Here is a 13,722-nt window from a genome sequence, read left to right on the forward strand (position 1 = left end):
GAAGATAATAGAAAGCCTAATCAACCGCTGCAAGACGTTATGTATACTAACAGGCATACATTCGTGTTATAATGACACTTTCCGGCTACGCTATAAATTTAGCCGGAGATCCTTCAGTGGTTTCGATATAACGAAGGTGGATTCAAAAAAAGGATCATGGTCCTGTATTCCCGAGAGTCGATTCCATTCATAAAATAACGATACTAGCTAGATAGTTAAAAAAAAAAAAAAAAAGGTCCATTTGGGCCTCGTATGCATAATTCGGAAGAGCACTTCTCTAAAAGGTTATAAGTCAGGGCAGCAAGCTCCCCCAGCGCTCTTCTCTGGCTCGACCAATGTACTCTTGTTGGTCTTTTGTTCGCTTGCTGGCATATCTAAAGCAGGATTCTTATCGAAGAAATGGCTAGGCTTAATGGCAAGACGAAAAACCTCGCAAGGCATGACCGGCCAGTCTTCCGGGCGTGGGTTGTGCGTGAATCCAAAGATTGTCCAAACAACTCCGTTTCCGGGAACCAGCGGATCTTTTCTCGCGGCCCACTGGCGCAAACCCGAGTCTTCTTCAAGTCCACCGATTGACTGCCATGGGAATTCTCCAGCTGGGTACAATTCGTTCTCACTCTGCCGGGTGAAATAGAAATGGTGGTCTGCAAATGCGGCACGGCGGAAATGCACAGAGTTAGGATCTGCGAGCAGCAATTGTGTGGCAGGAATGTGGATTTTGTAGCCTTTTTGGTGCCCAGTAACTGAATTGCGACTATCATTGGACACGATCTTGACGGTGCGGTTGGTAGCTGGATTAAGGTCTAAATATCCAGATTCCGTGATGGGTGTCTCTTTAACACGATACATCACACCATATGGGTTGGTTGCCGGGTTCATTGGCTCCGGAATGGTCTCATCGTATTTAACAACTGACGAGTTGTATCCATCCATAGCAGGGTCAAGACGAAGACAAAATATATGTTGATGTGATGGAGCCATCACACCAGGAGAGACCATAATACCATAGTCTAACTTCGTAAAATCTTCTCTCTGATCGGCGGGAACCACAGACATGATACCAGTAGCACGGACTTCGTAATGGAGGGCACCAGCAGTGTCTAAAATCCAGCAAAGAATGTACTCATAATTTGAAATAGTCATAATCTAATCAAGTATAATGAGTAATAGCCAAATCTGGATCCCGAAAAATCGAGATAACTCACAGTCTGAATAACGAGCTCCCGAGCACGGGTCACTTCAGCACGACCATTTCGGTAGTTTGTATGCTTCCACCCGATCCCAGCATCCACTTCGTGCATACAAATACAGTTCTTTCTGATTTCTGGCTCTCCACGCTCGTCACTTAGCCAACGATCGAAGTACCTGATCGAACCCAGACAATCACATCCCAGCTGAAGATTATTGGCAGTAATGCCGACACCACCTTCGCCCAAGTCGTAGGCACTCTTACGATGGAACGGGGAGCGGGGATCGGCATAGGGAACAGTCATCTCAGCCAAAGAAAGGCGGTAAAAGAGGGGACGACCATCGTAACTAACATCACGGAGAACAGCGCCCTCGCGCCAGTTGAAGTCAAGATGGAATCGCCACTTTTGCCAATGAACAACCTGATCATTTGCCTCTACCCTGAAGCTCACGCCTTCGGGCTGCTGGATGCAAATTGGTTTAACGTCACTGCGGATGGACGGCTGCAGATCGGTGGCATACTCTGCATCCGGATTGGGCTGCCACTGATCGTTGTCTCCCGAAATGCTGTCCAATCCCCAACCCATCGGCAGCCTGTCAATGCGAATTACCTTCTTCGTGACATCGTCAACGACGGCCGAAAAGTCGAGGGGGTGTGCGAAGTGGTTGGCAGACGGGTGCTTTTGAGCCCCTGGGTCAATCGATTTCAAGAAGAACCACACCTGGTAACGCTTTGGATCCGGAATATCATTCTCCTTGCCGTAAGGCCAAGTCTCTGGGACCACCTCAGTGTTTGGAGGAAGATTCAATCGTGCAATTTCGCTCTTGACTAGTGGATCATCCAACACGAGATTTTGGACAGCCAACATATCATCCTGGGACGAAGGCAGATGCATACCTCGCGGGAGCTGTCGATGGTGAACAACCGACCCGCTGTAAAGTTCAACGATGTCCTCGAACGCCCCGGATTCTCCTTTGAATTGATAGCTGACGTAGATACGGCGAGCCGGGTATCTCAGTGGGCGCCCCGCCCTCTCCGCTTCGAGAAACTGAACGACTTCATCTTTAGGGGGCTCCTTAACGGCAATAATGCGGAACAAGACGTGTCGGCTAGCAAACTTGTCCTTGACGATCTGGCTGGCTCGACGAACCTCCGAAGGTTGAAGGGTGAGGAGAGGGTGTACTGGGTGATCCATTATGTACGAAGCTCGAAAGCTAGGCTGGCTTTGGAGTATCGGTTGTGGTTGTGTATCTGGGAGGGGGTCCAACAACGAGTTATAGCTGTCCACGAACGATATCAGGAGGGGTGCGACGCGGAATCTACGTCCCAACAGCGGAAACTGCTATTGATCGCCGCACGAGGTAAAGGCATGTCGACTATCATAGTCCAAGTAGCCAAAACTCTGCTCGACTTTGGATCCGGCCTTGGTCGTGTCCAAAGCCGAACCCACCAGCCTGATGTCTTGATAGCACGATGTGTGGAAGGAAAATGGTTGGTTCCCAGCCTCGAACGGGAGAAACTTGACCCGCCCCGCTCCACACGACTTTAGCCAATCACCGTTGGAATATGTCGCAAGTTTAAAGTTAGTCTCCACTAGTTCAAAGCTTATCCAAACTACATCCCCACCCGTTTCGCGTGAGTATTGAGGGGTGGTATTGTTTCTGTACCGGATGTCGCAAGCTGCATGGTTTCGATACCGGGGCCGCGGTCTTCCCTGCGATGAAATGGTACCAAAAGCGTTCCGCAATTCGCCGGTAGTAACCTGGGGTAAAGAAGAGCGGGGTGATGAACGTTCAGGCTCATGGCCTGGAAAGGGTACATATTCACGGTATGGACCGTGTCTACTGGTCCACTCCGGGACGAGTCAAAGAGAAGGTTATACGGAATAGTTAATGAGAACAAAGAGTTCTGTCGGAATAATGGCCGCCCAGACTGTTACCCTACAAGGAGCTGAAGGGCGCTCGATAGAGAGTAAGCGGTCCCCCGATCAACGGCATTACGTTGCAGGGCCATTGCGCTAACGCTTTGCAAAAGTCCCAACTGGTCTGTTTATCAACAATGAGTTTGTTCCATCTTTGACTGGAACCACTCTTGATACCACAAACCCCGCGAATGGGGATCTCCTGGCAACGATCGCAGCAGCCAGCGAAGAAGACATCAATGCTGCAGTTCAATCTGCGAAAGATGCTTTCTACACAACCTGGAAAGCAACTCCTCCCACCACCCGTCAATCGTTGATTCTCAAGCTGGCCGACCTCATCGAACGAGATGTCGATGAGTTCGCGAATCTCGAAGCTCTTGATGGCGGCATTCTCCTCAGCGGCTCGAAGGGGATGCATGTTCCCCATTCCGTCGAGACATTGAGATATTTCGCCGGGTGGGCAGATAAGATCGATGGAAAATCTATTGCTATCCCCAGTGGCATTGCCTACACTCACAGGGAGCCTCTTGGTGTTTGTGCAGCCATCGTGCCTTGGAATGCGCCGCTGTAGGTTCCCGTTCCATACCTTGCTCTTACCCACATATGTTTATGAAGCTAACATGTTCTTAGGATAGTCACGATGTGGAAGCTAGCTCCTTGTATCGCCGCTGGAAATACGCTGGTTCTCAAGACCTCGGAGCTTACTCCTCTCTATGGTATCAAGCTGGCTGCATTGATTAAAGAAGCAGGTTTTCCGGCAGGTGTTGTGAACATCGTAACCGGACTTGGAGCTGTGGCAGGGAGAGCGCTCTCTGAACATATGGACGTGAGAAAGATTGCCTTCACTGGCAGCACTCTTACGGGACGCGCCATCATGAAAGCCGCCGCGTCTTCGAATCTGAAAAAGGTCACCTTAGAACTTGGTGGCAAGGGCCCAACCATTATTTTCGACGATGCTGACCTCCAAAATGCTGTGTTTTGGGCCACGCTCGGTATTACAGCTAACAATGGCCAGATCTGTGTTGCAGGTTCAAGAATATATGTTCAGGAGGGTATCTATGAAAAGTTCATTGCTGCATTCTCCGCCGCTTCCACAAAAGCCGTTGCCGGCGACCCTCTACTGAGCAATACAACCAAAGGCCCCATCGTTAGTGCCGATCAACACTCGAAGATCATGGGGTATATCAAAAAGGGCCAAGATGAAGGAGCTCGTCTGTTGCACGGCGGAGGCCAGCCCGCACCTGGTTACATCGAGAACACGGCCTTCGTCGACGTCAACGAGGACATGACGATCATGAGGGAGGAGATCTTTGGCCCTGTGGCGGTAAGTACATGGCAACCGTTCTCCTCCTATTTATCACTTTACCATCGTTGGTCGTATTCTCGTATGACTCACGAACTACTCCCAGGCCATTTCCAAATTCAAAACAGAAAGCGAGGCTATCCAAAAGGCAAATAATACCGAATACGGCTTGAGCAGTGCCATCTTCACGAACAATGTTTCCAGAGCTGATCGTGTAAGCCGAGCGCTGGAAAGCGGACAGGTTACCGTTAATTCATGGGGTATGGTCCACGCGAATGTGCCGTTTGGAGGCATTAAGATGAGCGGGTTTGGAAAAGATATGGGCGAGGAATCGTTGGATGGCTGGACTGGCACGAAAACAATCAAGTACCACACTCTCCCGGAGGTTCCTAATTAGTTGTAAACCATGGGACCCGCGGAAATGCTACGAGAGAAATCATCCTTGGATGATTGAAATGTCGACTGGAAATTTTCTGGGTCGTCGCTTTTTGGAGTTTGTTGGACCATTGCATGGCGTGTGACACAGTTGATGTATTCGAATGCAGAGTGCCCCATATATATCCCACCAATAGTAAATGCATGTTTCACCTGTTTTTGATGTCCCGCTTGATATCTTGCACCCTACTGGCTCTTTCATCATGAGAAGTTCCCCAATGGCTAATCAAAGTTTAATACGATCAACTCCGTTCATTGTGCCGGTAATGCTCAACTTCTCCATAGTTGCTGGCTAGGCTCGAGACCTGGACAGACGAACTCGAAAGACAGTCTAACAACAAATCATGAAAGCTTGTACTCCGTAGAGTGCGGCAATTGTAGCTGGGTAGTAGATTCATGTTGCACAATAACATCGCGACTGTAGTTCCCGTTATCGACAGAATATCCGGAAGCAAGACGGACCCCAGAAGTCCCAAGCCCAAATATTGGCAACTGCTTATCCTTTGGTATCGCACGTCATCATTAAGTACGGAAGATGTGAGTTCTGTCTGGAAGGATAACAATACGCAATCAAGTCAGACATCAGCCTGCTTCTGTAGAGAACTGGAGTATCAAAAAAATTATATATCCTGATGTTTGCTTTGGATTGGAGGGTTTCACGTTTTGTCTCGGGAGCAGCAGTAATCCGGCAACCCGGCCAAACTTTAGTATAATTTCAACAACGGAAATGTCTGCAAGTTTCGATTTCCGTTTGGACAAGATGAAGGAGGCTATCTTGAAACGAAAACTGATCAATCGGGCCTGTAGGGAGTACAGCGTAACCCGCTTGGGGGATAGCCCGCTACCACTGTGTTGAAGTTGAGAACAATTTCTCCTGATGACATGGATGTGCGTTGGGACACCAAGGATCAGCACCTATTGGCGAGGGTCCAGAGCCTTTTTCTCTTCTCCATCAAAGAGTGGTGAAAAATGCGGCTGGCCGAAGTCGAAGGTTGGAGCCGCGCTGAGTCAGCGGGACGCAGAACGGCAGCGGGTCTTGGCGGGCCGGCACAGCGAAGACGGAAGGCTTCTCCTGACCCTTCTCGACTCTTCTCTGTCCAACGCCCTTTGTGCCCCTGCGTCGCGTGCCTAAGTCGACTGTCCATCATGACCTTCTTTCTTCCATGAGATCTTCGGGTTGCATGTGCTCCTCACACAGTTCAAAAGGGTCAACCGCCCGTTTCCCGGTGCCTTGAACACAGAGCCTTTCTTCATGCCTGTCACGCTCGTCACGGGAGAACCCGACTCTATCCCACTGTTTGAACGGCATAGCCAGTGGCCGGCTGCATAACGGCTACAGTCACCGCAGGCACTCTCCTCCAGGGACTCCAGCATTTTGATGCGAGAGTTTGCGGATAATACCAGCGACGGCGCGCTGACAGACCTCAACCCGCCCCCCCAACATGTCCTCGTGATTAATCAGGCTTTCAACAGTTTGCTGACAACGAGAGATACAACATTTCGGCAAAATGGCGACTACTCTTCCGGCTCCAGAAGATATCATGCTTCCGCCGAGCCCTCCCGAGTCTGTCAGTTCCCCGAATGGCGACGATCAAACCGCTGAAGAGGCTTCCCTGCAACACAATGGAATAACTTCCGAAATAGCCCAAATACAAAGCCCATTGCCTCCTCCACTACATATTCCACCACCTCGCACACGGAGCCCTCTAGCCAAGACACACCTTCGATCGCGGTCTTTCGCTGGATCGCCCGCAGCACCGTGCATGACGCGTGCTCACTCATCGCCAGGTCTGGATTCCCGGGGTCGATATATCTTCGCCAGCAGTCAAGGTAGACATGAGTTGCCTCTTCGACGACCCAGTCCACTTCGCACTTCGTCGGACGAAGCAACTTGCCCGACTATGAGCACTCTGAATATATCCGAGCCGATAGCAGAGCAGCCGGAACCCCAAAGCATTTCTGAATCGCCTCGAGCTCACCTGGAGGTCACTTCGATGCCAGCCGGTTCCTTATCTCCCGGAATTCACAACACATTTCCCCGCTTGGCCCGTCGTCGACCTTCTTCACCGCTTAACCCTTCGTCCACTACGAGTGGATGGCCTAGAAGTACGAGTCCTTCGCCTTCGCAGCAAAGTCTTGTTATCTCTGCGCGATTTAACGAACCCTACCCCTCGTACGCCTTCTCTACCGCCTCATCCATGCCTTCCACACCATCGAGCATGCGCTCCCGCAGCCCTAGTATTTCATCTTTAGAAACAATACCTGATATCCCCGACGCCGAAGCTGCTGCAATAGAAGCCGATCGTATCGCAAAACTAAAAGCTGCTGCCGATAAAGCCGATGAATCTGCCGGAAATAGTGATGTCATTCGGAGAAGAAATGCCATGGACCTCCACAATTCACCGTCCTTGCGATTTGCCATGGGTCGAAAACGGTGGAGTGTCTGTGGGGCAGAGGGGCGGCAGGATCTAGATCTCGAAACGATCTGGGAGGATTAGCCTTGACGGATTCAATCGATCTGAGAGATGTGTTCGGTCTCGAAGGTTACCGTTTTCTCGATGACCCGCCCTTTAGCCCGTCATCATGGCTCTTGTAACAGTACCTTTTCTTTCGTTTGCTTTTTTCATCCCTGCGGTCTTCATACACACGAAATAGCTTGGCGTGGGCGTTGTTTGAGCGAATCGGCCTGGGCGAATAACTACGATACCCCAAATTTCCTGTTTCTTCCCTTCATTTGTCTCCCTGTCTCGATCACCTCGTTCTGGCATTCCTTCTCGCCATGAACAGCCTATGTCCATGGATTCCCGTACCTATTGCCAAGCTTGCGGTTTGCCATTATTTCACTTTCCCACGCTGCACATTTATGCTCATTCACTTTTTCATAGGAGCATACAGTGAAGCATGACCTTATCTTACTCCATATTCGCACCGCCGGCACAGTCGTTTCACTTCTATCTTTTTATTGTTCTTCACGCGGGACCCCTTTCCACGACCGTTCTTGTCCTCAGCGTGACGCAGTACCCTTAATCTTGATATTTGCTTTCTGACTCAGTGACCACTCTGTTACACCGGCGTTTTCTTTCCTTTTTTCCCTTTCTTTTTTTCCCCGTCGAAGCGGAGATTCCGTGTTGATAATGATTCGAGCCAAGCGGTGACGTTGACGGTAGGCAATCGTGCTTTCGTACAGAAGATAGTAACATATTTTTAGTATTCTTTATTTCTGGCATATTATAATTATCTTTACATTATTTATGGTCGTCTTATGCAACTTACCAGCATTTTCAAGACCCCCCAGGACGGGAGGTGGGGGATGGACAGCTTAACTTGTCATAAGGACACCCTGTACCCGTACTTTGCTAGAGCCATTATATTTAAGATGTGTACGAAGTACTGTCTAAATCAAGAGTCCCTTTTCAGAATGTTCTTGCGAACGTCCGAAGAGAGTAAATAAACTTTATCATCAATAGGCGATCTACTCCGTACAGCAAATCGAAACATGGATTAATCCAATGTGTTTGGGATATATATTGAACAAGATAGCTTTAACACTGGGCAGCATGCGGAGCTAGGATGAAGATGGGCGAAACAATATCAAATAAGACTGAGACAGCTACCGAGCAATGCCTCCAAAAAAAAAAAAAGAAAACAATGAGAGTCGAAATGACCGTACCTCAAGGGTTTACACGCAGTCAACCAGGCCTCAAAGACCTCTTCTACGGCTGCGTTACTCTCGGGCTTCCTTTTCTTTACCCGTTAGCAACTCACAAATCTTCTCCGCAACCAGCTCACCGCTCCAATACGCCCCCAGGGTGGTTCCCAGGGCCACAAACGGTGCCGTATGTTCCCCAGCAAACCACAGTCCTCTTTCAACACCGGCAGCTTCTCTCATAATCTCAATATCACGATCTCCTTCTTTCAGTCCAACTTGAAAATTCGAGTAGCTGCCGTTACCGGCCCATGGATCTAGCTGCCATTTCGTGGCGAGGAATGCGATCGGTTTGCAAGATGGGGAGTCCGGATCGTATCCGGGCATGCGTGAGTAAAATGGATGGAGGAAGCCATCGAGGGTCTCGAAGTATTCCTTCGACTCTGGAGAGAGGGAAGATATTTTGTTCACGATGTGGGCTGCGCATGGTCCGTAGGTGTAGAACAGAAGCGTCGGGTGAGCGCATGACTTGGGAAGAGTGGCTAGAGAAAGACATTCTTGGTTCCAGAATGGAATGGCAGGACGATCAACGTAATTTGGGTTGAGGAACTGTGTGAATCCAGGCATCAAAGCTAAATGCCTCGCTTCGTCTTCGGCGGAGTTGGAAGCATTTGAGACCTCTTTGATGCCCTCCACATTCCAGAAAGCTTCCGGAAAATGGACATAAACTTTCTCCAGTTGGCCGTATGATATACTATCAATGGCGGTCGACAGACGGGGTGAGAGAGGTGGGGAGAAGACAGACTTGTTCTTTTTCAACCAACCTAAGGGAAATGTAGCGACGACTTCATCGAACACATACTCCTTGCCAGAAGCAGTGGATACAGTCACATGGTGTTCAACGCGCGGCTTACGGGGCTCCGCTTTAACAGACACCACTGGGTCATTTAGACAAATTTTCGCACCCTCTAGAGCGGGCTCAGCGGCCGTCTGCAAGATATCCTTATATGTTGATGCCACGAAGAGATTTGCTAAAATATCGTCAGTATATGAAGAAGCACAATAGTATTGGAAGAACCTTACTTCCATCGAGGCATTCTTCGAGAAAAAAGAACTTGAGGCTCTGTCTATCAACAGGGGACCCAATATAGGCCCCCCATGACTTTGATAGCTCCATACATGCCTCTTTTTCCGATTGAGAAAATGTAGTCTTTTCGAGCTCTTCTCGAATATAGTCACATAAACTAAGATTGGGGGGTATCGTTGCAGCATTTTTCCGACTATGGTCAAGGGCTTTGTCTATAGTTTCCCACGTGAATTCAGAGAACTTAGTGGCATCTTGTGCGTCCAGTAGCCGTCCAGAAGAGTCGATGATAGCTTGTGGGCCATCCCAAGAATGTGTGACTGTCTTGGTGTGTTTGCTAATACTGACAATAGGATTGTTCTCCGTCCCATGAATCCAATTAGGGCCCCTGAACACATTAGCCACAAGCTTCAAGCATATATGGCTATAGCTTACAGGTCAACAGGAGTACCACCAATATCGCTTTGGCAAATCTGCCAAACAGTCAGGAAGGAAATAACATAATGGAAAACTTGGACAAGGTTAAGAACGACAGCGATACATACACGACCTCCGATTCGATCCCTGGCCTCAAGTATGGTTACTCGAGCTCCTTTTTGGAGAAGGATATCCGCACATCTTAGCCCAGCCAAGCCAGCACCAATGATTCCAATATGAGAGGATTTGGGCAGGGCAAGAGCTGCAGAGCTATCCTTGGAGCTGTTCCAAGACTTAGACTGCTGATGGAGCCTCTCGTGTGTAGGGATCGGCTTCATGATATTGGAGCTTGCTTGCAACCACTTGGTTGTCTGTATGAGACGGTTAGTTCTACACTCCATGGTTAGATACCCGAAAAAATATAGGGAACAGCTAGGCCAAAACAGAAAAGAAAAAAAAGGTTCAATGCCAGACAAAGGTACAAAAAGGATCCTTAGGGGATCAAATAACGGGGAGAGGGGGAATGATAGGTTACAAATGCCCGACCTTGAGGAGCAGATGTTGGCCCCGGGCTTGTATAGGCCGCAACGCTCACGAGACGTAGTCAGCGTGACATCCCCTCTTCTTGAACGAACGGGATTTAAACCAGAAAAGCACACGCATTAAGCCAAGGTCAGCTGGCCAGAGTCAAACTCTCCGACCGGTGCGGATTGGGTTAACGACCGCATTAACCAGAGCTTCTTATTGGAACGCACCTTGGTCGATAGGGGTATCCGGGGTCTCGGTAAGTTATCAAGGGGGCTAGTCAGTCTGCCATGGTCCTTGGAAGTCGAGAATATGGATAACGGCGCATCCCAGAGCGGGCTGGTCGAAAGATGAAGCTGGACTTAAGGCGGCATTGGGGTGTGTTTATTGTTGAGCCCTGGATTGGGTGGTTTTGGCATGCTGCTTTAACAAAGAAGTGGCTGACGGCGCTTGCATGATAGGGGCTGTGCGACTCCAAAGTCACTGCTTACAACAGTATCAACCAGCGGACTGCCTCGAAACTCCTTCGATCCTCCGCTAGCATCGGGCTCTCGTTCAGACCAGAGCGAACCTCATCTCAGCCATTTAAGTTTCTCATTGATAGGCTCCCATACTGCCCCCAACATGACACAATATCTCCACTGGGCCAATGCTCTTCCTGATCAGCGTGTTCGCCATGGAAAGTCTCCAAGTTGGTGTCTGAACATGCTCGCCATACACCCCACAACAAGAGCAAGGGATACGAGAAGCAGAAAACCCTCTAGTCCAATGAGGCTTCTATTATTACGCAATTTCTAGTGGCACGCCGATAGCGTTGACTCTTGAGTAGGCATGAACAGCCTCAAGAGGACGAAGGAAGCAAGCCAAGGAACCTCTTTATGACATCAATCGTCCATTGTCCAAGGCTAGGAAAAGTCTTCATGCATAACATCCAAAAAAAAAGGAAAAGAAAAGAAAAGAAAAGAAAAGAGAAAAAAAAAGGTACATACAAAGGAAAATTATGGAATTCTTTAGGCCGTTGAGGCAGGCGTGATTTGACATTAGACATATTGATTATGGCCCTATCTCCAAGCTCCTTGGCTGAGGGACAACAAGCCCTGGACACAGTCCAAATCTTCTTCTGGATTTGATCCGGCCTCCTTGACAAAGGCAGATGTTTCCTCGCTTTCACCAGCGACAGCAGAACCGTTCTCATTTTTCTCACTTATCATTGCCGATCTGGCACTTTTTGTTCGCCTGAGACGAGAGACGCCCATCTGGCTGGCTTCGAGTTGCTTGCTTGATCTACCCAACACTCGACGGCCACGGGCCTGGGTAGTCTGTTTCTGCACACCGCGTCTTCGAACGCTGGAAATCTGTGTGCCTGGGATCCAATTCTCCTTATCAGAATCCCCAGTGTGGTCCTTCATGTCGTGCGCAAATTTTCTGGCTTTCGCTCCTGAGGATGTGGGAGCTTTTGCGCCAGTTTCCAAACGAGCGAGAGAAGACACTGCCCTAGTGAGCTTCTTTCGTTTCTTTGCTGGGGTTTGTGGCTCTTGAATCTCGTTGGGGATGTGTGACCGAACACCCAATGGTTTTGAATTTTCGCGCTGAGGTCCGCAGCGCGATAAATTATCCACAGAAGTTGAGTCCACCCGTGTATTCAAAGCGTTGGGGAGCGCCGTCCGAGCGTCATCATCACAGTACAGTTCCCACGTACGGGCGTTACGGGATCTCCCAAACGGTTTTATATCCTTTCCTTCAATTCTGCTTCGCATCGTCGGGAAGGATATCGCACTTGTACTGCGACGAAGATGGCCAAATCGCGCTTGCCTGGCGTTGGTGCAGGCGGATTTTGATGGTGAAGGCTCATTTGCAGACCTCACCACTGCTTCGCCATCGGCCGAAAATGAGATTCGAAGGGAATCTCTGGGTTTGGGAGGTGACGGGGTCTTTTCACCTTCCATTCTGACCATTGCCTCCCCATCAAAGGATAAGGAGATACGAAGGGAAGGCGGCGTTGCTAATTGAGAGGGCAATGATCGCCTGGCATGTTTGGCTTCGACCACTTCCTTCACGTCATATTCATCCCATTTCCTTTTGCAGCCGGAACGCTGTTGCACATCCTTTGACACAGGGTCCAATTTGTCCGCCCGGTTTTCGAATGAACCTACGGCCTCATCAGGGCAACTAGTGGTTTCTAGCTCTTCAGTTTGTGTGGAAGCGACTGTGGTCTGCGAACTAGTAGCATGGGCCATTCCACTCTCTTCGATACACTCGTTATCCGGATGTTCGACTGAGACCTCTGGAGAGTACGTCTCCGGTCGCATAGATTTCTTCTGATCCTGAGAAGAAAAGCTCAGCTGGGAGGGTGATGGCCGCGAATCTACATCGTTATCCGACCTATCTTTCTGGGAATCTGTGGTTGTCGTGCTTGAGGAACCGAGGTCGTGCGGCGGAAGGGGTTTGGATCTCCGTCTATCGTTCTGCCGACGATTCTGAAACCAAATCTGCAGATTGTCATTATCATATTCAAAATTAATACGATACACAAGCACAATCATGTCCTACCTGAACCTCTTTATCGCCTAGCGAGACGCGGCTCACAATGTTTGCCCTCGTCACTTTATCTGGCTTTGGGTTCCGCTGGTATTCTGCCTCCAGAATTGCATAGTCCTCTGGGCTATCCAATAATGTTAACACGCGTAACTAAATAATTGAAATGGTAAGGGTACGGCGGGAGGCAGTTTTGCAACAGCTTCCGGGAAAGGTTTACCTTGTTCTTCGGCGCCTCTGGCGACCCAGGATTTTATTGTCGACTTTCGGGGGCTGACCATGAGTAAACGATTTATTTGAGTGAACGAGAAAGGATCCAGTATTTGGCGAAGACCGATCCGCATCGTTCGAGGACGAGGGCTCATTGCCTGTATGCGTATAGTCCGTATCACTCATGGTGAAAAAAAATATAGTCCAACTGGGCAATCAAGAAATCACATAGCAATCGGAAGCTGCTGTGAGTGTCAGTAAATGCCCAGCTGGAGTGGAGGAAGAAAGCTTTGGAGCAGGAAGGACGGGTGCGTTGATATCGCGCGTCTCGGCGTGTACGCGGAGCATCACAGCGCACGGTGCACGGGTGTCAATGTAACATGTATTATTGTCTTGCAGCTCCGTTCGCTTTTCGTTTGGCCGCGGAACCAGCGGGGCTTGGCTTCAACTTTGAGAA

The 13,722-nt window shown here is 49.4% G+C and overlaps 6 protein-coding genes across 6 annotated transcripts; 2 read left to right on the plus strand and 4 right to left on the minus strand.

Moving 5' to 3' along the window:
• Positions 1 to 285: 285 nt before the first annotated feature.
• On the minus strand, positions 286 to 2,626 carry CIMG_12395 (copper amine oxidase; the record flags this gene model as incomplete). Its single annotated transcript, XM_012358756.1, has 2 exons — positions 1,206 to 2,626; positions 286 to 1,146 (listed from the first exon to the last, which is right to left on the minus strand). Exons 1-2 carry the CDS (start codon positions 2,382 to 2,384, stop codon positions 286 to 288), a joined length of 2,040 nt encoding a protein of 679 aa, XP_012214179.1. The 5' UTR covers positions 2,385 to 2,626.
• Positions 2,627 to 2,976: 350 nt separating this feature from the next.
• On the plus strand, positions 2,977 to 5,010 carry CIMG_09637 (aldehyde dehydrogenase). The gene is made up of 4 exons (XM_001240015.2): positions 2,977 to 3,160; positions 3,224 to 3,677; positions 3,741 to 4,434; positions 4,520 to 5,010. The coding sequence occupies exons 1-4, from the start codon at positions 3,082 to 3,084 to the stop codon at positions 4,808 to 4,810; spliced, it is 1,518 nt and encodes a 505-aa protein (XP_001240016.2). The 5' UTR covers positions 2,977 to 3,081; the 3' UTR covers positions 4,811 to 5,010.
• On the minus strand, positions 4,963 to 5,993 carry CIMG_12394 (uncharacterized protein; the record flags this gene model as incomplete). Its single annotated transcript, XM_012358755.1, has 3 exons — positions 4,963 to 5,396; positions 5,509 to 5,695; positions 5,764 to 5,993. 3 exons carry the CDS (start codon positions 5,991 to 5,993, stop codon positions 5,091 to 5,093), a joined length of 723 nt encoding a protein of 240 aa, XP_012214178.1. The 3' UTR covers positions 4,963 to 5,090.
• An 18-nt stretch (positions 5,994 to 6,011) lies between these two features.
• On the plus strand, positions 6,012 to 8,096 carry CIMG_09636 (uncharacterized protein). The gene has a single exon (XM_001240014.2). The coding sequence runs from the start codon at positions 6,357 to 6,359 to the stop codon at positions 7,344 to 7,346; it is 990 nt and encodes a 329-aa protein (XP_001240015.1). The 5' UTR covers positions 6,012 to 6,356; the 3' UTR covers positions 7,347 to 8,096.
• A 191-nt stretch (positions 8,097 to 8,287) lies between these two features.
• Positions 8,288 to 10,772, minus strand: CIMG_09635 (flavin containing amine oxidase). The gene is made up of 5 exons (XM_001240013.2): positions 10,751 to 10,772; positions 10,124 to 10,366; positions 10,014 to 10,051; positions 9,578 to 9,966; positions 8,288 to 9,525 (listed from the first exon to the last, which is right to left on the minus strand). Exons 2-5 carry the CDS (start codon positions 10,331 to 10,333, stop codon positions 8,573 to 8,575), a joined length of 1,590 nt encoding a protein of 529 aa, XP_001240014.2. The 5' UTR covers positions 10,334 to 10,366; positions 10,751 to 10,772; the 3' UTR covers positions 8,288 to 8,572.
• Positions 10,773 to 11,378: 606 nt separating this feature from the next.
• Positions 11,379 to 13,545, minus strand: CIMG_09634 (homeobox transcription factor). Its single transcript, XM_001240012.2, has 3 exons — positions 13,276 to 13,545; positions 13,071 to 13,182; positions 11,379 to 13,009 (listed from the first exon to the last, which is right to left on the minus strand). Exons 1-3 carry the CDS (start codon positions 13,449 to 13,451, stop codon positions 11,582 to 11,584), a joined length of 1,716 nt encoding a protein of 571 aa, XP_001240013.1. The 5' UTR covers positions 13,452 to 13,545; the 3' UTR covers positions 11,379 to 11,581.
• Between the last annotated feature and the right edge of the window lie 177 nt (positions 13,546 to 13,722).

The sequence above is a fragment of the Coccidioides immitis genome, assembly GCF_000149335.2.
Source record: "Coccidioides immitis RS genomic scaffold supercont3.2, whole genome shotgun sequence".
Taxonomy (NCBI): Eukaryota; Fungi; Ascomycota; class Eurotiomycetes; order Onygenales; family Onygenaceae; genus Coccidioides; species Coccidioides immitis.